The sequence below is a fragment of the Diadema setosum genome, chromosome 10, assembly GCF_964275005.1.
Source record: "Diadema setosum chromosome 10, eeDiaSeto1, whole genome shotgun sequence".
Lineage (NCBI taxonomy): Eukaryota > Metazoa > Echinodermata > Echinoidea > Diadematoida > Diadematidae > Diadema > Diadema setosum.
Window position 1 is genome coordinate 13868504 of NC_092694.1, and position 26377 is coordinate 13894880.

General features: G+C 38.8%; 1 protein-coding gene across 1 annotated transcript in view; it reads left to right on the plus strand.

Annotated features, from left to right (window-relative positions):
* Positions 1-26377, plus strand: part of LOC140234081 (melanotransferrin-like) — a 69029-nt gene that overhangs the window by 23787 nt on the left and 18865 nt on the right. The window contains exons 4-6 of the mRNA XM_072314160.1: positions 6982-7102; positions 12935-13150; positions 13858-13981. Of these exons, the coding sequence (XP_072170261.1) occupies positions 6982-7102; positions 12935-13150; positions 13858-13981 (461 nt within the window). The remainder of the gene's footprint in view (positions 1-6981; positions 7103-12934; positions 13151-13857; positions 13982-26377) is intronic.

The window sequence follows — 26377 nt, forward strand, 5'->3', positions numbered from 1 at the left end:
ACCTCAATTACTCAATGCATAAACTTATAAAAGGGTCAAAAGTCAAGTAAAAATCATCAGTTTCCCAAATACCTGCACTCTGACATTTTAATCATTCATCCAATTGAACCTAGTTCTAGGAAAGTGAACATTCAGCACATTTGTGGCAAACCTGTCATTTTGATATTTTGCCAATTGTGTGAAACTGTCATCACACATTGTCAAGACATTGTACTATAGACATATTAGGAGAACCATGCATTATGGCGGAGGCATATCAGTCGCCGTAGCGATATATCTAGTTTGGAGCATGCACATTGTAGCCTGTATGGCTTTGAGAAGATCAACACACTATAGCCTTTGAATCCTGTGATGAACAAAAGATTTTATCTTGATTTTCCCCCAAGGTGACTGGCAAAGCCCACCATAGGCTTAGCTTGGTGGTGCCAAACCACAATCTCTGCTCTGTGCTCATGAATGTTTATCATTTCTCTGTTCCTGTCAACCAGTCTCCTCTTGGCAAACATTTTTTTTTTTCACTGCTTTTCAGAAAATTCTAGACTGCAAACAGAAGGGGGGGGGGGGGAACAATGCCAAAGCAAATGTCCTGTGGAATTAACCCGTTGAGGACGGTTTGATTTTGCTACAACACGCATTTCCCATAGACGCTTGCCCGAGTATACTCGGGACTCGTCCTCAACGGGTTAAAGGGATGGTACAGTATTGGTGGAGATGAGAATTGGGCTTTTAACTTTTTGCGAGATACCAAGAAAACACTTATGATAAACTATACAGAGCATACCATTCTAAGAGGAATTCAAAGTTTATTTGATGAAAATCAGGTTTGGAATGACTGAAACATTCAAAAACAAAGTAAAACAAAGCGATCGTAATAAAGTATGGGTCCCACTCTTTATTAGAATTGCTCTTTTTTGGATATCTCAGCCATATTAAAACCAATTTTCATCAAATAAACACTAAATTCCTAATAGAATTACATGCTCTTTCATATTTCATAACAGGTTTCTCATTATCTCACCAAAAAATGTTAGAAACCTGAAATTAGGTCTCTACCAAAACTGTACGATTCCTTTAAGCAGTTCCTGTGAATGAATGTAATTTGCTATAAAAGGGGTTGTGTGTTTGTCATGCCCCCAAAATCTGCATGAAAAAGAGAAGGAATGAACAAGAAAACCTAAACATTTGGATCGTTGCATACTTGTTACATGAATTTCCTTGTTTTTGCGGTCCATTATGCTTAATGTCGTATCGCCAAAATATCCACTTTGGCTTTTTATTTGGCTTGGGTGTACCATTTCTCCTTCACAACATGTTGAAGTTCAAATTAAAACTTGACGCAAGAACAAACTCGAAGAATTATAGTACAAGTGTACCTGCTGCTGTAAAGGGATCAGAACCAACAATGGCTATCTGGTAGAAGCTCAGTAGTTTAGTGGATATATGTAGTCATGACGCTTGTCGGACAATCAGGAGATCATGGGTTTTATTCCCACACACAGTGTACGATTTTTTTTAGAATAGCTCTCACTTCAAGGGATATTTTATAGCAGAATTTTTAGAGACCTCTTTAACACTTTTTTTTTCTTTTTCTTTTAAGAAAAGGAAAAATAGCTGTGATAATGTACAGCCATGTAGGTATATCCTTTAGCCAACAAAGACAATAAGGACAAAGTTTATCATAGCACTCAGTTCAGCATAAATGGGCTTCTCATCCAGAATAACAGTTTATTATTGATCTACCTGTGGTGTAATATATCCCTTATTAGAGGTGTAGAAAATGATTACTGGGTGGATGGACCATGAGATGGGTTGCTGAGGAGTGAGACTCACTTGGTACATGTGGGTCTGAATACAGTGCCAACAGTGTGATGAAATGTTGGTGTATTTCATGTCTCACAGAAAGTAAATTGATGCTAAATAATGCACTCCTGGATGTGTTTTAGCATTGTAATGTGCTTAGCCCTGGCAAAGTACAAGTTTGTAAACTGATGAAGGCAAGCAATTTTCCCACTTTGGTATGTGTCCAACGTCTGAAATGACATTCACTGCAAATCCTAATTTGCCTCTTCCTGATAAACAAGCCTGTACTGTATGCTGAATCCTGTGTACCATCTTTGTTTGTTTGTTTGTTTGTTTGTTTTTTTCAAGAAGCTGCTGGCCGTCTGTTCTGGCAGACCTTGAGTGCTCTACAAATTGGCTGCTCATGCTATGCAATGCAAAAGGGAGAGATGATAGGGAAGTGGATAGGGGTTTACCTGAGATGGACTGGGTTAATGACTTGGCTTTCACAATTCCCAGTCAGGGCTCTGCCAAAGCAGTAGCAGATTGTGTTGCACAGTTTAACAAGGCTGTACTGCATTGGCCAATTGGGCCCTAGCTCACAAAACATTGTGTCTGATTATTTTCTTTGATTTTCATGGAGACACGTTGTGGCAAGGCTTTAAGGATGGAAAGGCAAAGAACTTCAGAGGCCCCCAATCAATAGGGAATGCATAGATCTAGCTGTTACCCGTGCAGGCTCCAGGGTTCTGTCATCTCAGAGACAGATCATATGGGGGAGCTTGGGTTCAGTCGATAATTATCGTAGCAGAAGATCTGTACCTCAGGTAATCCATGCCTCTGGACCATCTGGGCAAATATTTATTGTCTTATCTGTCTTCCACACTCATGGTATCATTGAATTTCCTATTGATTTGCATGTGCATGGTTGTTCTGTTATATCCATAATATCTTGCACCGGATCTAGTCCAGCAATCTCAGATTTTCATGACTATTTCAGTGCATGCCAGAAACTTCACACCACAATTAACAATGATGAATGTAATTACTCCAGTAAAGTGCTGTCTAGTCTCAAAAGGACACATTATGTGTGCATCCCTGGTGTCTGAACAGAAGCATTTGAGTCCTAGACCTGCTGCAAACATATCTCTAATGGCATAGAATATAGGCCTACTATAATTTATTTCATTATTAGCTGCTCTTTCTAATTCTTGAGCATTCCATCTGCTGTAGGTCTCATGAATGCCAGGTTTGCTGTTACCTTGTAGGCATGCCATGTTATGAATTTCCCTTTTACTCTTCGGAAGAGTGCTTTTCATTCTGATGTACCTTAAAGGGTGTGTACAGTTCTGGTTGAGGTGAGGATTTAGCTTTTAACATTTTGCGAGATTATTCAGAAATCACTCTATGAGATGTCAAAGAGCATGCAATTGGGTATCAAACGTTTATTTGATGAAAATCGGTTTTGAAATGGCTGAGATATCCAAAAACAAGGTGAAACAAAGAGATCCTAATAAAAGGCGTGGCCTGTCACCTTTTATTCTTATCACTTTTTTTTTTTTTAGATATCTCAGCCATTTGAAAAACAATTTTCATCAAATAAACGTTGAATCCTTCTTAAAATTACATGCTCTTTCGTATTTCATAAGAGGTTTCTCATTATCTCACTTAGGAATGTTATAAACCTGAATCCCCACCTCAGCCAGTACTGTACAGTTCCTTTAAAGGTACTGTTTACCGTTGGGAGCAGTGATTTAAAAAAATGTTCAAGATATCACATTTGATGCATATGTGTAGGTCATATGTATCACAAAACATCCTACCGTGTAAAAATTTTGCAATAAAGCCTGAAGTATAAGGAGATATCACTATTTTTTCACTAAACCATAAGTGTAATTGTAGATGGTTTAGTCTAGAAACATTTTTTATTATAACTATTGTTCCTATTTTGTATACAATCTAACAATACTTCACATTAATTACACTGATTCAAATTATTACATTTGTTGTTTCTATCGCTAACTCATATGTTAGAACTATTTTTAAGCACTAAATCAGGGTTTTTGTTTCATCTGCAAATGGTAAATAATGCCTTTAAAATGGACCCAGAATGGCACTTTGGCAAAATGGTTGGCGCACTGATTTTTCAAAGTGAATATAAACCCTGCTGAGACTGATTGAGAAATCACTAGCAGCCTTCAGAGCCGAGTGAGTGTCTACATTATTGCTCCCAACTATCACTGTGTCATCCAATTAAGGAAAAGACAGTTTGTTCTTGTTGTCTAGGGGAAGCAATCTCAGGTTTCACTCTTATAGTGAATAGTGTGTGAACAGATGATATTAATGCCATTTGGCAAGGCTTTGAATTGACCCAAGTGGTTTTTTGCCATTTTAAATTGCGGTATTTTCGAGAATAAGAGCAGGGATTGTATAGGCCCTACGTGTCTCAGACTCAAAAGGTCCACTTGAGCCGTAGCATCATTTGAAATGATTTAAGTCCCAGATTGAAGGGTGAAAACCAAATACTGTTGTTGAGCCCAGACAGGTGAATGGATTAATCAGCTCCCTTATTCTTCTTTGGTCTTTTAACCCATTGCTTCCAAGATTACTTGATTTCCCCGTTGTTTCAAAACAAGGGGCACCCGGTTTCGTAGACAACGGGTTAATATATGTCCCCTTTTTTTGTGGCAGCATTTTTTGATGACTGCATTTGTCAGTGACCTGCTTCTCTTCCAACCATGAATCTCATGGTCATGCTTGGCAGTTTCATCGCTATTGATATTCCTCTTCTGAAAAAATCGCAGCATTTTTTCTCAACTAGGGGAGCAGGATACACTTTTGGGTTAAATTCAACTGTGACATTGAACTTCTTAAAACAATAATGTATCCCTAGTGGGGTTTTTCCACTTAGCCGGGGAAAAAAAAATGGCTCCTGGCAACATGTACTACAGCTGGTGCTGAACCTACCACTTTATGTCCTTGGTCACCCATCACAAGAACAAAATTCGGCAGACACATTACCTGTGATGTGATCGGCAAAACTGTAGACCTGATTTCACCCCCACCCCCCCCCCAAAAAAAGGAAATATCATCAGTTATGATAATTTATTGCTAATTCATGCATAATGTATGTGCATAGTATAGATTTGGTTGAGATGGGCTTCAGGTTTCCAACTTTTTGTGAGATAATCATAATGAGAAATCTCTAATGAAATACGTATTAAAAGAGCATACAATCCTAAGAAGAATCCAAAGTCCATTTGATGACAGTTTATTTTGAAATGGCTGAGCTCCAAAATAAAGAACCTGTCCTAGTAAAAGGTGAGACCCTACCCTTCATTAGGTCCACTGTGTTTTACTTTGTTTTCTGTCTATCTAGGCATTTTCAAAACCAGTTTTCATCAAATAGACTTGAATTCCTCTTAGAATTGTATGCTCTAAAATATTTCAGTTTTGTAAATATCTCACGAAAAAGTTAAAATCTGAATTCCCTCATCTGAGCCAAAACTACCATCCCTTCAATGGCAGACAAGTCTGTTTCTGGGGATTAAAAATGATATACAGCCAGACTGCCTGGTAAGGGGGCAAGGGTGGAGAAAGGGATGATGGCACACCAGTCCTCATGGGTGGGTCATATTTCACATGCAGGCAGTGATATCCAAGGGTGTCACAAAGGACAAATGCCTCCGAGGGGTTTTATGTTCCTGCTGAACCTGTAGGGGAGCGTATAAGTGATAGAGGGACGGTTTGGGATCTCTGAAAAATTTTACATCCTGTGCACACTCATTAGCCGGGTTCACACGTACAAAATAGCGGGATGACGATCGCGATCCACATCTCGAGTTTTTTTGCGAGCGTCCACACGTACCAAATTAGCGGGATAGCGATCGCGATCGGTATCCCGCTAATTTGGCGAGCGTCCACACGTACCGAATTATCCCGCTAATTGCCGATAGAGATAACAGCAAAGCCAGCAAACTGAGTCACACAGTGCCCTTCTCTATCACTACCTGCGCGCACTTCCCTTTGTCCTTCGCAGAGGCCTCGCTGTTGTGATGTGCGCATTGCATGATGGGATATAAAAACTCGAGATTCTAATCCCGACCGTTCACCCGTACCAGCGCGGCGCCAATTATCCCGCTAATTGGCGAACCAGCGCAAGATTTCTTGGGATTAGCATCGCGATGCTTATCCCGCTAATTTTCGGGTTTATTCTGTCCACACGTGCAAAAAACTCGGGATGACGATCGCGATGCAAATCTCGAGATTTGTATCCCGCTATTTGGTGTACGTGTGAACCCGGCTATTGACCCCTGCCTTTTCCGTTCCTTTGGAATTTAGGTAGACCATACAATGTGGTTTGTTGTACATGTATAACTGATAGTACCTGTAAGTATCTACCATTTGGATGAGACCTCATGATTGTTATGCATAATACATCTTTTCCAGAGGGTACAGTACATGTATGTATCATTTATAAATGTTTGCCAACAGAAGATTTAACTGCAAATTGTGAGAAGCATTAAAGCAGCTGATATAATAAATAGCATTTTGTATTAAATGTACATTGTATATTGAGGATGAAATCTCCTGCAACACTATAGACTGCAGACATGTGCAAACTCTATCTTATCTTGTAAGGCATTGATATGGTAAGCTTTGGGTTAAAAAGGGGAAATATTTTGATTGCCACAAGTTTTATATTCCCAATTTTCTGACCCGTTTGTATCTACAGTATAGCATATTAAAAGCATTGCTTACTAAAACCAGTTGAGCTACTGTAAAAGTGGAAATTTTCGCACAAGCAGAAACTAGTGCGGAAATAAAAGCACACAAGTATTTTTGCTTGCCATATGTTCCAGTAATTGATTCCATGGAATTCAAAACAAGCGAAACTCTTCTTACCCGGCTGAGCGCGAAAAATTAGTTGCGGGAAAATATCTGTGACATTTACCATTTAAGCTCACAAAACACTTTAAAAAAAAACTCTAGTGTTCTTATTCAATTGCATGTACTGTAAAAAACTTGTACCAGGGTTCGAACTCTTGTGTCAACATTTGACTGCTCGCAAAGAATAGGTTTCTATATGTAGCAGGCGGTCAAATTTTGGATGGCGCTATGTTTTGATTATGGGCAGCATGCTTTACAGGTATATTTCTGTAGGAATATAATTATGTATTTAAAATGTTTGTTCTGTAACAGGACTGCTACGAGGCGATCCAAGACGACCGTGCAGATCTGATTACCCTGGACGGGGGTGACATATATGAGGCTGGAAAGGAGTACGACCTAGTACCCATCGTCCAAGAAGTCTACACTAAAGGTGAGAAGAATAGAATCCACTAGGAAACCACACTTTGAATACCAAGCTTTTCCTCTTGTAGACTTGCCTCCACCACCATGAACTCCTTATTACGATATGATATGGTTTTGGTTGCGATAGGGCCCTCCAACTGTGTTTGTGAGATAATGAGAAACCTCTCATGAAATATCAAGGAGCATGCAATTCTAAGATTAATTCAAAGTTTATTTGATAAAAATCGGTTTTGAAATGGCTGAAGTATCCGAAAACAAAGTGTTTTAAACCAAAGGTGGTCCTAATAAAAGAGGGGTCTGACCTTTTATTAGAACCTCTTTGTTTTTAAATATCTCAGCCATGTCTAAATCATTTTTTATCAAATAAACTTTGAATTGCTCTTAGAATTGTATGCTCTTTTATATTTCATGAGACCTCTGAGAGGTTTCTCATTACAGTGTCTCACAAAAAAGTTGGAAGGCCCCAGCTCAACCAAAACTATACGTACATACCATATCTCACATATTGACCTATTGCATTTGGATGTCTAATCACGCTATGAGATGATATCCATATTGAAAACCCAATTTTATCAGAACTGAACATAGTTTGGTATTTCACCCTCTTCCTACACTTGTATAGCTTTTTGGAATTAATGGAAGACAAAAAGTTTGCCTGCCCGTTGAAAGGCATGAGAGAAGAGAAATCATGTAAACATTAAAATACTGTAAAAGTGGAAATTTTTGCGGATTTCGATTTTGATTCTGCGGAATTAAAAACATGCGAAACTCTTCTTACTCGGCCAAGTGCGAAAAATTAGTTGCGCGAAAATATCCACTTTTACAGTACATGTATTAAAAGCTCAATGTTTGGCAATTTTTTTTTATGTGACTGAGGATTGCATGTATATATGTGTAGATGCATAGACTTAAGATTGAAAGGAGGGGTAAATATTGGCTCTTTTTCAGAGAGATGGCTGATTACCAAATATTTCAGTGAATATGCCTGTTACCATAGCAACCTCACCATTATGTTGTTTTGAAGAGTACAGGATTTTTTGGCAACCGTACCCAGTTGTTGCACTGGATGGGGACAGGTTTCTGTAGATCATATCGTCACCTACTCATCAGAAGGGCCCTATTAAAGGGATTGTATAGTTTTGGTTGAGACCTGGCTTCAGGTTTCTGAATTTTTTGGAGAGATAATGAGAAACATCTTATGAAATATGACAGAGCACATACAATTCCAAGAGGAATCCAATGTTTATTTGATGAAAAGTGCTTTTAAAATGACTGAGATACCCAAAACAAAGCAATATTAATCGTTGAGGACGGTTTGATTTTGCTACAACGCAGTCACAGTTCCCATAGACGCTTGCCCGAGTATACTCGGGACTCATCCTCAATGGGTTAACAAAAGGTAGAACCCACTTTTTATTAGGTTCACTTTGTTTTACCTTGTTTTTTAATTCCTCTTTGAATAGTATGCTCTGTAGCATTTCATAAGTGGTTTCTTAGTTCTTTTGCAAAAAGTTAAAAGCTCAATCCTATACTCCACCAATACTGTACCATCCCTTTAAGGCTTGCATGCTTGAAAATTATCACACACACACACACACACACACACACACACACACACACACAAATTATGGTTACATCATCTGAAAGACCAATGGAATCCCATTTTCTTTGGTCATTTTTCCACTTTCAAAACTTTGCTAAAGTATGTCTCAAGCCAAACTTAAATTTGGGTTAGAAATTTTAGGCTAATGCCCTTTTTGCTGGGCTGGCGACAACATATCCCCTTTTAAATCATTACCACTGTCGGAAGACATTGCAGATCACAACAAAATAAAATGCTAAAGGAAGGTAGTGGAGACATTAATGTTTTGAAAGACTGTTTAATGATTCTTTAATGTTTTAAAAGACTCTTAAATGACTTTAATGTTTTTGCTGTCAAATATAAGAGGACGTTATGCAGCTCTCACAGGAAGTGGGTAGGATGTATAAAGTTGAATCCACCCCTGGGAATGTTTGATCGAGGGTTTTTTCCAGTCTTACCTCAGAAGATAATGCCGTTGAGCTTGAAACTGTCCAATGTCATGACAACCTAGCATGTGGCAAAGAAAAGTTTTCTTGTGAGACAATGCAGTCCTCTTTACCAGTTCACAGTAATAAGTATGGACTGACTACAACAATACTAGTAGAACACATTAGTGAAAGTTTTAAGGAAAATCATACAATCTCTTCAAAAGTTACTGAAATTTTGAAAATTTTGCGGGATGAGAAGACCACTATCAGGGCTCGACCTTAGCGGGAGCCCGGGGACCATTGGCTCCCCAGAATCGCTACGGGCTCCCCAGAAATGTATGAAAAAAGCCCGGCTGGCTCCTTAAGTTTTTTTGCCATAGAGTCTCACGTTTCAAGACAGAATCATAGTTTATGTACACACTCACACTATTGACGAGCGCGAGCGGCCACGGCGCGCGCACCGAGCCCTGACGCTCGAAGTTATTATCCCTGCAATTGCAATATAGACTACACACTGAACATGTTTCATTCTCCAGCCGGCCCACGTTGCCCGCATTTATGTGTGTGTGTCTGTGTGTACTTCGCTGCTTGCGTACTGTGTACACCGAACGGAACTTCGCGCGCTTGAATCCCTGTCGCCTACGGACCATGGATGTTTACATCGATCGCCGTGGTATCCCCATGTGTGGCCGGCTGGGGCTATAGTAGCTTAGCTACACTCTGTAGCCAGCTGCCACTATCAATGTTCAGTACCCTATTTCGTTTTGAGTCGGGGTAGAAGCACTCTGTTGTGCAATGTCTGCTTCTTTTTCTCTATTTCTTCCGCTTTTTCCTTGCCTCCCAAGTACGAAATGATTTTTAGACTGTTGTGTGTGTTTTTTGTAACGTTATTGCATCATTTTTCTGCAAGGAAGAGGTGAGTTTCTGTTCGTGTATTGATGAGCACTGCAGTATTTATGTGCAGGTGAAAAGCGTTCGAACTTTCTTTCCCGAGTATCGTGAAAACTCGATGTATTTCTAGGCCTATTAGATCTAAGGGAGATCTCATATCACAGAATACTTATAACGAACTATTTTCCGGTCAAAATGAATTAATTTCCTTTGTTTTGTATCTATTGACGATCCCAAGGATCTTGTCGCAATACCGAGTTTCCGATGTGTATTAATTTTCGCGTAGCTTTCAGTGCTGCAAACATTTGCTAGGGCCTAATCCCACTACTAAACTTATCGTTCTATTTCTGTCGTTTAATTCTCACACCTCGTTTGGTACGATTTCTTCCATTTTGTATCACTTTATCCGTTCCCTTTATACTTTGAAATATTTAAACGTGATTCTTTGACGTGTCTCGCACTGTTATTTTCGTAACGGCGATTTCTCCGCTTTGCTGCAATACTTTTTCGAATCGAAGCGACGTGTGTTGTCTTTTCTAAATATTTGTGTTGTTGGGATGTGTTGATACTTTGTATTTGTTATTTATTTTCCTCGGTTTTTATCTCGAGGGACTGTGCGTGTTTCTTAATGTTGATAGGAAAGGCTAAAATGATCTGAGTGATGTCTGATGGTGATGATGAAAACTATGCTGGTATAAAAAGACGGCTTACTGCAAATGCTGAGCGTACGTGCCGTTCGTTTTATTTCACTTTCCCTCTTATTCTTCTTCCCCCCTTACTCTTCTTTCCCCTCCAAAGAATGATAAAAAAAAAAAGAAATTACATACACCTCACAACAAGAAGATCCACGATCTACCAACCTTCGTAAAGTTAAATCTAAATGTTCAATATCAGCACAGAATAAGGAGAAAGCATGAATTACAATAAATTAGAGCGAAGAGATTGTGAAATACTGAATACATGCGCGCAGTCTCTTCGGCTCGAAGAAACTTGACACCCACCCCTCTCCCCTTGTGGAAATTTCCACAAAAGCAGGTGCCACACCCAGGTGCGTGCCAGACGAAAGAATGCGCGCACTGGAATAAACAGCGTGTAAATATCCTGGAAATATCGATCGAAGAACCAGCTCATTAGTTGAATTAAAGGAATCATTGCAAAGATACCTTGATTCTAAGATTTTATAGCCTTTCTTTGGCGCATAGCAGGAAACATCAATCGAATATAGTGTACTTAATCGAATATCTTATGTTACCTGAACAATAAAAAAGGATCGATTAATCAGTCAATTAAAAAGGCAATCACAGAAATACTTAAAAGGTCTCGTATGCCCAAACAAATTCACTATGAGTAGGTCCAATGAGATGCAGTCAGCACATGGTTAGACAGCAAAATCATGACAATTAATTTCAGTTCATGCTCATCATAACTGCTTATTACTTCAAAGTTTTGGCTATCAACATTCGTTCGTAGGTGTTTTTTGTTTGTTTTGTATGTTTTTCCTCGTGAAAGACGTAATGACTTCTTCGTATCGAATGTAAACTGCATGTTAAATACCGTAAACAAGCCATCAGCTCAGCTATGGCGCATTCGATCCATCGAACTTGCAGTAACCTCTTAGGCAGGAGCACATGGCGCATTCCTTATGAAAGTACAACCACGTGTTTGCACATTGGCACAAGCACACACAGGGCGGCATTTTGCGATCATCGTTATAGCAGACTTTCCGATTCCAGTCAGGGTAAAAGAAATTGGAATACCAGTACTTTCGGAAAATACTGATGTTTAAAATCCAGTAAAATTAAAAAGCCTGAAAACAACGCATGATTATGTTTTATAGTAAACGATAGTTGGAAACACCGAACAGAGTTTTGCATTCACTCACACAGAAGCTTTCTTTAGAAGATGAAAGCATCCCCCTTCCCTGCTAGATAGTGGAAGCTTCCATAACCAGCCCAGCAAGTTTCTGGAGGTACATACATGCACTTTTGTACTTGTAGTCTTGTACACATGCATTGAGAGAAAGCAATCAATCAACGCTGAACATTGCATAGTTTGGATTCTTTATCGTGCTGGTGACCAGCTCGATACTTCAGCATGATTGTGTCGTAATGTTATGTTAAAGCTTGTAGGCCTTATAAGTCGACAAGTTTAATTCAAAATGGCAAAAAGAGGGAGATGGAAAAAATACAGATTCTGGTGCAAAATACGGATTTTGGAGGTGCTGAGTACAGATTTGTGCTTCCAAAGGTTGGCAGCTCTGCTGATCAATCAACATGTGGCGTTCAATAATTGTTTCTAACCCACACCTTGCAGCTGAAAAAAGAAGAACCGAGAAAGAAAAACAATAATTATGAACAGACCTGGGTAAGAAATTACACAAGGGAATGGGAGAGGGACCACACAAAACACCTACACACACACACACGCAGGTGCACGGCAGGCACAGGCACACACACACACACACACACGCACGCACACACACACACACACTGTGACTGTGCTAAAACCCGTTAGAGACTAAGAACCAGGTATCTCCGGCTTGTGTCTGTGGAGAAATGCATGTTATATCTAAATGAAATCTTCTCCACCAGGTTAATACATGTAATAGACCTCTACTGCTGATTGTGACTGAGGGAAACATGGCTCCCTAAAACTCAATTTGGCTCCCTAAAAAGGTCCCTGAGGAGCCCGGCTGGCTTCCTAGAAAAAAAGTTAAGGTCGAGCCCTGACTATATACTAGAAAATTCTACAGAAATTACACATATTTTCACTTATCTCACTTTTTTTAAAGGAGTACTTGACTTGCCTCTTTTGATCAGAAGGCAGGGGGAATGATATTACCCTTAACATACAGTCATTGTCAGTAACAAGTTGAGGAAGTGTATGTACATAAAAAACAAACAAACTGTGGAATTCTCTATATTCTTTCTCCATGTAGACACATACCATGGCATCGCCGTGGTTCGTGCAATTGATACGCACATCAACATCACCAACCTGAAGGGTAGGAAGTCATGCCACACGGGCATCCGCAGGACAGCAGGCTGGAACATCCCTGTGGGGTTCCTGCTCGACAGGGGCTACATGGATCCCGTTGACTGCGGTGATGACATCAACGCCGTGGCCCAGTTCTTCAACGAGAGCTGTGCCCCAGGTAATGCGGATGGGAAGACGTTCAAAAATTTTGTTCTCCTTACTGTTCCAGTTGTGCACACAAACAAATGAATTAGGGAATACATTTTGGTTAATATGTGCTCCATAAATATATACAGACATGCATCTCTGAAGTGTAATGCATTGAAATTTGACTAGTGGAAAGAAGAAACAAAATCTGTCAAACTTAAAGGTCCAGTTTACCTTTGGGAGCAGTGATTTCAAAAATGTTCAAGATATCGCATTTGACGCACATGTGTAGGTCTGTTGTATCACAAAACAATCTACCATATACCATTTTCATAATAAAGCCTAAAATATAAAGAGATATAAGCATTTTCTCAATAAACCATAACTGTATACGGTGTAGGCTGGAAGCATTCTTATTATAACGGGATTGTTCACATTTTGTATATTTAACAATATTTAACATCGATTATACAGATTCAAATTTTTACATTGGTTGTTTCCACCCCTAACTCACATGTTAGAACTATTTTGAAGCACTAATGCTGGGTTTTTGTTTCATCTGCAAATGGTAAATTATGCCTTTAAACCTTCATCTGATTTGAGAGCCAACTGGCACAGAAAAGACCATAGTGTTTTACACACTGTCCAAAGTCTATGACAGAGAAAGGGTTAACAAAGTTGTAGGCCTACAGTCACAGGGATAAAGAGCTGTACATATCTCTGTACTTTGTATGGCAGGTGCCTTTGAAGCCTCAAGGAACCCGTACGGAACCAACCCACAGAACCTGTGTGGTATCTGCACCAATCCACAGTGCCCGCCAGATTCCAGCGAGCTCTACAGTAGCTACGCTGGGGCCTTCAGGTAATGTTAAGCAAACATATGCTACAGTTTGTACGCTCTACTGCACCATGTTCCAGGTGGCCGTGGCAGCCGCATGTGCCTGAAACATAGTGCACTATGTGTATGTGGGATATACTCCTTTTCCCTGCCCCCCTCTGTATACTAGTCTTGTTCATTCCTTACCACACTCCAGTGAACATAGCTATCAGATGATAATTGTCACAGTGTTTGGATAGGCTGCACTACACACATTTCCAGTCACATCCCACTACAGACCGCCTCCAAGTTTTGATACGACCGATTGCTGGCATGTTTTGTTGCGTTCAGCCTCTTTATCACAGCCTGCTACGTTTTTCATCAGCACCATGACTGCCTTGGCAAATTTGTTAACAGTTAAAAACAATCTGACATGGCATTCACAGCAATCACAGCCTGTCACATCCCCGCCCCCCCTTCCTTCCCCGGTTGTCTCATGTCCACCCTGTTTTGTCTGCAGTGGCCTGAAATGTGATTGCTGTGGCCGCTGGGTGTAAATGAAGCATGGTGTAAACGAAGCATGAGAAACTGGAGGTTTAGAGCAAAGATTTGAAGATACGAGAGGAGAAGAGATTAAGTAAAGGGAGTAGGAAAAGAGAGAGAAAGAGAGTATGAACTTTACAATGGCTACCTGTACTGGAACTCTGAGGTGATGACAAAGATAAGAATACTGAAGATTTTGGAGTGTTTGAGGAAAGGATTTAAAAATGGATATCAGGAGAAGAGAGGATAGGAGAGGAGGAGGAGGAAGGATTGGGAGAAAACAAATGATGGGAATTAAGATGGGTATAGGGGTAATGGAGGAAATCTGGAGGAGGAATGAAAGCAGGGAGGATGTTTAGTGGGAGGAAAGTTGGAGGAGGAGGTTGAAGATAAAGGGAAGGGGAGAGAAGACTTACAGGGGAAAATATTCACAGGTCAAAGAGTTTCTCAGGCCTCGAATATCTACCTGATCCGGGTCATGGTCAGTTTGAGCCTTGGCTCTCTTATTTTTGAAGGAAGCATCAAGACCAGTTTGAGGCATCAAGTCCAATACCTGCTATGGTTTGACATTAACCAACATTGGTTTGATTGGTGTTTCTTTGCAGATTTGCAGATTCTAGAAGAGCCAGTCTTAAGCTTTTTTTTAATTTTTTTAAAATTCTTTTTAGTTGAGAGATATGCATTCACTTCTGAAACCCATCTATTCCAAATAGAAATAAAGTACACACTCAGGAAAAATGTGTACTGATGAAAAGAGGCTTGAAGTTCATTTAGAGTTTAGTCAAGTACGTATTAAATTTCACCCAGCTATACCTTCTGTTAATAAATGGGACAAAGAACTAGATATAAACTCCATGGAAACCACTATGAAGGGATTGCTAAAATAAACTGAAAGTTCGTACATCACTGATTTACATCACTCATTAATATGTTCTATTCATAATCAATAATTTCTCACACAATAGCATCATCCTTTCGTATGTTTTCTCTTTAGAGTAAAAAGTAAGTCATATTTGAAGAGTTATAGTACTAGCACTCCACGTCTGTAGATCTGCGAATGCCTATGTCAGACCAAAACAAATTTTTCTTGAAAAAAAAAAAACACACCCTGTAATAGAGACAATTTTTCAATAGTTTTATGATCCCAACCTTTCAAAATATATTCAAGAATAGTTGCTCTTCCAAAAATATCCAAAAAAAAACTAAATAATTGACTAGGCTTTCCCTTTATACCTGTTTTGAATTCTCACCGAAAAGCAGGTTGTGTGACTTCTTGTTGGTTTTGTGAAACACGGTCAGATGTAAATTCAATATCTGATTCTCATTCAAACTGTACACTGCTCGCTTTTCCTGGCTTTAACCCATTGAGGACGGACTGATTTTGCTACAGCATGCATTTCCCACAGACATCTTCCCGAGTATACTCGGGACTCATCCTCAGCGGGTTAAATGCTGTGAAGTGATGAAATGGCATCATCGTGCATTGCCTTTGAATACAAACATAATATTTCACCTTTGAGCCACTACCAATAGAAGCATCTAATTTAGTGGAGTTATGTTGTGCTTCTAACCTTCAAGGTTGTTACTAGACGAGGGCTCCTGCATCATGAAAATCAATGGTATCATTGATTGCATCACACAGATAGTTCATCTGCAGGAGACTGTGGGAACTGTCCTGTTTGTGTTCAGTATTTAACTCTTTGGCCCGAATTCACGAAGGTGGTACAAATGAAACCATGGTCTAAAACATGGACAAAAACCATGGAGCGCCAGGTGTCGCATGGAATATTTCGTCACGAAATCAGTCATTTCGTCGATGAAATGATTATTTTGTTAAGAAATGACAACATTTTGTAACTAGATGAACATTTCGTCCACGAAATGATAATTTCGTTAACGAAACGGTCATTTTGTCGACGAAATGATCAATTTCGTAACAAAATATTCCGTGCGACACTTGGCGCTCCATGTTTTTTGTCCATGGTTTAAACCATGGTTTCATTTGTACCACCTTCGTGAATTCGGGCCTTTATGTGCCATTATGGAAACCCCCTGTGTGCCATGTTATTTGGAGACACCAACATGGTCATACTTTAACCCTAACTTACCTGGGGTGGGGCCATAATGGCCCCCCCCCCCTCGACAAATTCTGCGACCATTCCGGCGCGCAAAATTTTTTGACCGCGCCACTCGCTGACTTTTTACTTTCAAGTCTCGCGCAACTTTTGAGATCAAATTTGTCGCGCCCGGGCATACCGTTCTGAAGCCACGCCCCTTCAAAAAATTTTCGTCAACCTCAAAATTGCTCAAAAACGTGATTTTGTGTACAAAGTCAATACAAATTGTGTTTTTTTCAATTAATTCATATAATGATTCATATTCTTAATTCTAAAGGCTGAAATCAATTATTTTATTTTAGTATAATTATGCTTCAAAAAATGTGTATGATAAATTCTGTTGAAAAAAACAACAAAAACAAAAGTTCGAAAAAACAAAGAAATAAATAAAAAAATTGATTAAACAATAAAAAACATGAGAAATTAATTTTGATACTGAATTTTTTTTTACACACAAATGTTTGGAATGTCACTAGGAATATTTACACCAAAAATCAGCATTCCATAAGCTTTTATAAGCCAATTACAGACAAAAATGAGGTTTTTTGCATATATTTGCATAATTAATTGATTTAAAATAGAAAATGCAAATGTTTTGAAAATTTAACTTAGCAGTCTTGTAGATTACATCCGGCTTTATGTTCATGCAAAATTTTGCGGCGATCGCGCAATCAACGGCCAAGATCTGAAGGGGGGGGGGCCATAATGCCCCCCCCCCCCCCAGGAATTCAAGCTCGCTAAATAGCCCAGGTAAGTTAGGGTTAAAGAAAACATTCTGTTTTTTAAATGTATGTAGCTTTTCATAGATTTTTGTTAAAGCTGGACATGTAGTGAGCAAAGTTGTAGAGAAAATATCAAGCCTTGCTTTGATGTAAATTGTTGGTCAAATCTATGATTTTTTTTTCTTTCAAATAACTAGTAGCTACATTACTGTAAAGCATAACATTTGCACAAAAAACGGTGGTAGAAACTTAGAATTTACACGCAAATCCAGTAGGGAACACCAATTGTTAGTTTATCACCACATACAATGCAAGCTAAATATGAGAGGAGCAGAATCGCAAGAAATGCTTTCATTGCACTGTGGCATTTGGCGATTTATCAATTGGTTTGAGCAGGTTTCTGCATTTGAGCAGAATATGCGAAGGTTGCATGCCGTCGACTGTGTCGGACGTGTGATTGTGGCACATAAAGAGTTAAACGAGGGCTCCCACATCATTAAAGTCAATGTCATTGATTACAACATACATCTAGTTTCTCTGCAGGAGACCGTGGGAATTGTCCTGTTTATGTTCAGTATAAGCTTACAAGTTGTATGATTCATTGTCCATTGCTTTTCAACAAGTGATTCATGAAGAGGTAATAGTAAAGAAACCAAAACAGACTAAAAATGGACAGATGTTTCTGTATAGATTTCAAGGAAGAAATGCACTGTGTAGACTTTTTGTTGCACTGCAGTACATAAACAAAACCAAATATTGAGCAGCATCTTAAAATAGGAAAAATGTACTTCCATGCAGTTTGCAGCATACAAACTGTTCTCTATAATGATGCATAATCAGATAGTGATATACAACTTGTACAGTGTTTGATGTGATGTATACCACTTTTTCATCTATTCTAAAGATCTGTTGCACGGGAAGGAAATCTGCTGTGTTTTGATTGTTGTCTTTTATGGACATGCTATGATTAAAATTTGCAAGGCATGGTCAGCCTTCTGCAGCTTGCCTGTGATTTTCATCATGTCCTTGTTCTTCTTTTCTTATTTTCTTTTTATTCTGTTGTGTTAACACTTCTGTATTGTTTTTCTAGTTCATTGTGCAAAGTGTGCAGCAGGTTGTGCGTTTTTTTTCCCCCTTAGATTATTTTTCCATAGTTTTGATATCGTGTTCGGATGCTATTCTCCATTTTCAAGTGTCGATTTCAGATTGCAGAGTGAATGACTGGGGCACTCTCTAATATCATCTTGCATGTGCACTTTGTTCTACACTTTGTCGTACCAAGATTGATGGCGTTTCGATTGAGGCACAGTTGTGGCATGAATGCATTTCATTTGTTCAGCTGTGTCGCAAGAATACTGCATTCGAACCATTTAGTCATGAAAGGGTATTGTGCAAGTTGTGTTTCTCGTTTCCCACCCTACAGTCGTAGTCTAAGAGCTAAGTTTGTGGCTATTTGTGCCAACTTTTGGTGTATCGATTGTACTGTGAGATACACGCAAGGCCACCCACGGTCCAAGGTGAATGAATTCTAGTGCCAGACATGGACACAAATATTGCATGTCCCGCAAACAAACACACACACGGGACAAAGAGGTGTTTTGTTTGTTTTGTTTTGTTCTTTGTCACTCTATATCTAAAAGTGACCCTGTAATTCCTGTTTATTAATTAATTACTTTAAACTTTAATTCCACTATGATTTGCGTACAGTGTATAGTATGTTGCAGGTTCATTGATGGAAGCTCATGATCCCAGATGTTTAAATATTTTCTGTAACTCAACATTTTCATTATGGAAAAGGACAAAATGTGGGTAGGAGTCAACACAGCATGCTGGCTTATAGACCAGATTGTGGATTTTAAGACCAATATTTATCTAGTCTATTCTTAAAACAGTTTACAGATGTTGCTGAGGTGACATACATTTTATTCAAAGAGACTTCTCAATTCGACAATGCTGATTGCTGAAGAAATATTTCCTCAAATCAAGCAGAGAATATTTTTTTTTTGAAATGTTCAGTTTCATAATGTAGCCTCAAGACTTCTTGTATCTGTCTATTGAATTAAAGACTATGTATAGTCCCGATCATACTCGGGCATGTGTTCATAGGAAATATGTTTAACTCTTTATGTGCCATGGTGGAAACCCCCTGTGTCCCACATTATTCTGAGACACAAAGGTAGTCGTGCTTTGAGAAAGAATTCTGTTTTTCCAATTTGTATAACTTCAACAAATTTCTGTTAAGCTGGACATAATAGTGAGCAAAGTTAAAGAGGAATTCCAAACTTTTGCTTCCATTATATACAATGTATGACAATTCTATTTTCAGTTTTTCTTTTGAATCACCAGTTGCTACATTACTGTAAAGGCATGACTTTTGCACATAAGATAGTGACAGAAACTTAGAATGTACATGCAAATGTGGTTTGGAACACCGCTTGATAGTCAATCACCACATAGAATGCAAGCCGTATGTGAGAGGAACAAAAGCGCGAGAAACACTTTGATTGTACTGCGGGATTAGCGATTTATCGATCGGTTTTGGCGGCTGTGTTTGTTGAGCAGAATATGCGAAGTTGGCACGCCGTCGACTGAGTCGAACGTGCGAACATGGCGCATAAAGAGTTAATATACATAGCAGAATCAGCTTGTCCTCAATGGGTTAATTGCATTTCAAAGATGAAACTTGCAAAAGACAAGAAGTAAAACTTGAATTATATGAGACCTTGTTATTGGCACAAGCAAACAGCTGTTAATCATGACCTCCTCATGCAGACATTTATTAACACATTATTTCCAGAACGATTTGAGCAGACTTCCTAATGGCCTGTTCTTCCTCTTGTACAATGCGTGCCAAACATGTTGGGATTTTTGCAAGAAGTTCGTCCCGTAACTCCCCTTGCCCTGTGCCAGGCAGTACGAGGAGCGAAAGGGAAGGAATTCACGCCATAAAGAGCAAGATGTTGAATCCTGATAACATACATGATTGTATTTGCCATAAAGTACTTTGAAACTAGCATGTGTTTTTTTTTTTTTTTTTTTTTTCTTCTGCAGGACAGCATTTGTAAGGAACTTAACAAGATGCAAATGATTGATGGGTTACTTAACACGTTGATGTTATTAATTGATCCAATCTGACAACAGCTTTTCCTATTGTGTAGATAATTGTTGCGTTTTGTGAGATTCTTTTGTTTTGTGTATTTTTTCCCCCTGTCTTATACTGACTCCTAATATTTGCTGTTGTTGGTGTGGTTTTTGTCTTCCCTAGAGCCTGCTTTCACTGCTGGCTACACAAAGTCGTTTTGAATTTGATAGTTTGGGAACAATTTCAGTATATCATGGGAAATTCACAAGTTGGGCCATGGAAACTGGTGAAAGAGCATTTCAGGGGTTAGTGTCAAAGTTGTGAATTTTAGTCCTCGTGTGATTGCAATGTTCCAAAATCTTCTCTCAAATAACATGGATGGCATTGAAGCGGCAGAGCTGCAGTGTTTGCTCCATAATAGAAAGACCTGAATAGAGGATGAAGACTCCACCGTTATTGCCACTTTAAATGCAGACATAAAAGGGACACGTATGCCGATCATATTACTGGTACGCCATTGACTGTGGATGAGGAACTTTTGGGCTTGCAATGTACACGTATGTTTGCCTCTTTTTTATGGTGGCTGTAAAGGTTTCAGTCATGAAATGTTATGATAGGGATGTTCTCTCATCAATCCTCTATTAAAAACAAAGAGTTTTCAAAAGAAAATGTATGTTACAGATTGTTTTGGTTTATATTTTTTCGTTTTTTTTTTTTAAGTTGTATCTGAAACTGCTAGAATGTAAATTTTATGCCGTTATATTTTAGTTTGTACATGACAATAAAGTTGAATCTAAATCTGAATCTGAGAGAAAAAAAAAAAGAAGAAAGAAAATCCATGTACATTGATTCAGTGTACCAGAAAAGCAGAAAAGTAGCATCAAACTACCACTGGTATTGCTGGCCTTTTTGGTTTTCTTATTGGAAGTCCATCACTGAGTGTACAATATGTACTTGAGGAAAAGCTCACAATGCAATGTAACTTCTTAAAGGTGCATAGTCTCGGTGGGCGCTGTTGATGATACTGCCGATCACCATTAGCATTGATACGAAGTTTGCCAAAGTTGAACTGTCATCAAGAGCGAAGCGCATCAAGGTGTTGCTAGGTAATCGCATCACGCAATCCATAGTAATGCCAGGGTGCGTGCATATGTGCTTCTTAGTATCACATCACAAAAGAAGTTTGCTAAAGCTGTCATCCCCCTCAGCCGAATCATGAGCCGAACTGTGATCAGACCACTGCATGACTACAGTGGATCGGGTCAAAGCATAAGCGCTATTGTTAAAGAGGAGTCGATAGCGTAGGTCTATATAGGAAACTTGCGCCGTGCGCCCGCATACGCATTCGAATAAACCACCGGGACCATGTGCCTTCAAACAGGGACGCCCAGTCTTTGAATGCCAGTATTAGGACCTGTATAGTACACAACTGTACAACTTTACATGTACGTGTACCTTTAATGAGGTGCAGGTCTGGCAGAAAAAGACGATCACTGTTTGCACAAATTCCTCGCTTGTCACGCTACAATGATCACTTTGAATTCTGCCATTTTTTCTGTGCATTGATTCTTTTTTTCATCATTGTCAAGTTTTCGCAATTGTACTGGTATGTCGAAGTGATTTATGTACATATAGTATCCAGAATGTCTTGTTATCATTTGATTGTGGTGTGTTAAGTTTTTGCTTAGTTGTCACACCCATCAAAAGATGGCCAGCCTATAGGCCTATGAGTAATACAGTGTTACAAAAAACACGCAAGCATATAAATCATTACCCAAGGACATAGGGGATAAAATATAGATACACATAACTACATAAGTGTACGTCATGCACAATCAACATAATGAAACAATTCACACCCCTTAGTATCCTGTCAGATATGCGTCTATATGAATGATAATTTATGATATTAATGGATTCACAGAGGCTAGGGTTTGACATCTATTTTCTCAAATTAAAGATCATTCTATTTCCAGTTTCATGCTATCTACACAAGACATTAAATATATAAAACACTCACATTTCCCTCCCCATGCTATCAAAAATCCCTCTAACTTTGAGTCAGTAGTCTTCCACACTGTAATCACAAGCAATCAGCTTTATACACAGCATTACCAGATGCTTGGTCTCTCCCATGTCTCCAGCGGGCCATCCCCATTGCACACTCCAACCAGTAGACAACAATCTACAACATAAAAAAGGATCTTTTCCATCAATTTCAATAGCATAGGGCAGTACTGTACATAAAGCTTATTCATATTTTGTCAGAGAAATATTATTTTGAAATGGTTGAGAATGATCGAGACAGAGTTGAGAGGAATGAAACATTGACATTACGCAGGCAATTATCATGTTCATGTTACTTTTTGAGACAAATAATAATCAGATGCATCCCCATCTCTAGACAAAATGTATGTAGGGCTCGACATTAGCCTTGGCATTGGGCCACTCAAAATTTATGTGGGGCCACCATTTTTCCCAAAGATTGTATTTTGGTACCTGATCGGGCAACTATTAGTTTCATTCTATCTCGGGATCAACATGATTTCATGTTTGAAGATTATATTGGCCCAAATGGGTCACCAGACAAAAAAAAAAAAAAGTTATTGTTGAGCCTTGAATAACATAATATACATGTATGATATCATATACATTTTTGTAAGTATGTAGGTCTGACAATAGTTACACATAAGGACAAGATTACAAAATGATTGTAGACAATGGTTACATACATTTGTAGATATAATCCAAACTGTTAAAAAGTGGTGATCAACAGCCTGTCAAAAATGGTGCTTGCAAAGAGAACTGCACTTTATGTTTTGATTGGTATGCTTTTTTTATGCTACAAAATAGTATGTACAGTGTAACATAATCATGATTGCCATATGCCTCATTTAACATCTTTCCTGTTTGGCACAAGTCTCAATTCCTGCTTGGAGAGTCATAGCATATCCAAAGGGTGTATAGCTCGTCCAACACTCCAATCTCGTTCTTTCCTTGGAGTTACCCTTCAAATGATTATTATTATTTTTCTTTTTTTAGCCACTTTCTTCTGAGAACTAAAGGCAGCTCTAGAGCTCATGGAAGCCCTATACATGTATCTCTCCCATAGTCAACAATTGTCTGAAGTTACCATCTTCAGTGCTGAAAAGTGTTCGATTGTGTACATTGTAAATACCCAGACTCACGCTTTCCTTGTGAAATATGAGTATCTCACCGCTTATCATATTTTGTTTGAAAATATGATGACATTCATTACTGTCGTGAGTTCACATGCTTTCTTTGATAAGTACCTTCCTGAATATTGCTTCTTTTGTTTCAAAACTTGATGGCTTCCATTATCAGCTAAAGTTCACAGGCCTGAGTACTTTGGTACTGTTACTGTTACCTTTTGTCATTATGGTGGGAATGTGTTTAACACCCCCTACTTGTAATAAATAACAATGCTAAATAAACATTTAACCCCAAATGTACTAATCAAGTCAACCCTGAATATAAAACATTCTAATCCTAAGTGTAATAGCTGAAGACAACCCTAAATGTTATACATTGCAACCCTAAATGCAACGAGATATGAAACTCGTCAGACTGACGAGTTAGGTGATACGCTTGGGGTTATCAGATGTCGGTCATCTGTGATCGACAAAGAAAAGAATGTGATATAGGCACCTTGAAGTTATAATTGAGTTTGCATGCAAAACCGTTTCCCTAACCTCTCGGCCACGGGACATCCACGGAAATGGTAAGGCAAAAAAGAAATGTATAGATATTACAGGGAGAAAAGTCAATGCCCACTCAACCAATGTGGCCGCGTGAACATGTATTGCATTGCTAGACGGAAATGCGGCCTTGTAACTACTGATGTCGCTATGCCATTTCTGGCAACTTGGGAAAAATACGTGCCGTAAACATAAAACCTATAATCGGCTGGTTTTGATACCTTGCCTTTAATCACAATTTTCAGTGTGATGACGTCATCAAAGTACAAAACAATGATGTGGTCTTGAAAGACAATTGTTCAAAGTACAACACCTTCGTCGTCGTCATTACATATTATGATCAGTTTGACAAAGTCAGCCTGCAAAATTTTGCAGCAGTCGAAGCAATATGGTCTCCAACACAAAAAAGAGGGATATGGTGTGTGTGTGTCTCTGTGTGTGTGTATAGGTGCGTTTATATACGAATGTGATTTCTACATGGACGATATATGTAATACAAAATTGAAGAAAAAAAAAAGTAAAATAGCTAAGTATTTTGTTTCGTGATCTTGTGGGGTTCGAACCCGCACGTGTGCAACCTCACGTCTCTGAGACGTCGCCTTTAACCACTCGGCCATACGTCTCGACGAGAAAAAAAAAGAGGAACGTAAACTTATGTATGTGAAAGATGAATCAGGAATCGTTTTGTCCACATTCCATTCTCATTTTCAGTTTTAAACTGCAAAATTGTCAAACTAATAAGGAGATTTCAAAGAATAACATGCATGATTACTGCAGCTTATTGTCTCAGTTACCACACACTTAAGTTACAGAGGAAATGGAGCAAAATCATCTGAGATAAAGGTGCTTAAACGTTGTCAAGTTAATGCACATAAAAAAAAAAATCACCTCCCATAGAGATAACACGTAAACTTGTCTGATTTTGAGTCTTTACCTTTAATAACAATTTGAAGTATGATGGTAAGTCTTCTTGAACCAAGAGTGTGGAACGCAAGCTTCTACGTGAAAGATGAATCATGACGATCACCCGTGACCGACACATCTTCAAAGGGATCAGTTATTAGAAGTGGAAGCCCTCGTGCCAAGCATATTGTCTCAGCAATTCCAAAGCAATGATACCCTTACATTTATGCATACCATAATTTCCCTCTGAAATCAATGGTAGGTATATTCATGTACAATTGCTTGCCTTGTCCATAAACTTTGCTTTACAAACTTTCAGTGAAACGTGTCATAACATAATTCTGTAACTCCATTAGCAGGGATTGACTTCATAAAGAAAGATATATCAAATTGAACGCTTAGCGCGTATAACTAAGGGGGATTTTAGCCTGATGCTCTGTTCTTCACTGCTCAGATACCAACAACACTCATTACCTACGGCTACGTATAGAGAAACAGCCATGACGAAAATAAGTTATTCCTTTTCTTTGGCAGATAGACACACAACCCCTTTAAACCACACTATAATTGACATGGAGGGACATGAAAAAGTTCATTACTACTACTGAACAGTGATGCCTTCTACTCATGTGGCACAAGATACCTCTATAGCAACATAAAACCTGTCTACAACTCCGTTATTGCGTCAAACAATAACATCCTGGAATTTCAAAGAGATGAGCGAGACGCCATACACCTGGCCTAGAGTTAATTCATTCAGTTGCCATTCCTGCTCCAGTTGAGTTATGCAAATTATTTTCCGACCTGTCTTGTGACAATATAACAGGAACAAACGTAGAGAAAAGGAAAGGGAAAAGGAAAGGTGGCAAGCGGTGCACTGTACCAAGGGCAATTTAAACAATACGTATGATAAATGAAGCAAATCCAACCTAGAGCCTCCGACAAAAAAAAAAAGAGGAACTTGAGCGACTGTGTGTCGTGGGGTAGTATAATTGATAAGATAATACGATAAATGACATCGATCGGAATAAAGCTGAACTGCCAAAAGAAACACAAAGAAAGAGAGAGAAAAAAATGATAGCGTCCTGCGGGTCTCGAACATCTCGTCCTAAGGTAGTGCATAATGACCATGCAGCGCGCTAAGTGACTATAAAGCCACACGGCTGTACCGAAGATTGGATGTGAAATGTATCTTTAATCTTTATATATATATATATATATATATATTTATCTTAAATATTTATACCATATACAACATGAAAAAGTTCATTACTACTACTAAACAGTGATGCTTTCCATTCATGTGGCACAAGATACCTCTATAACAACATATAACCTGTCTACAACTTCGTTAT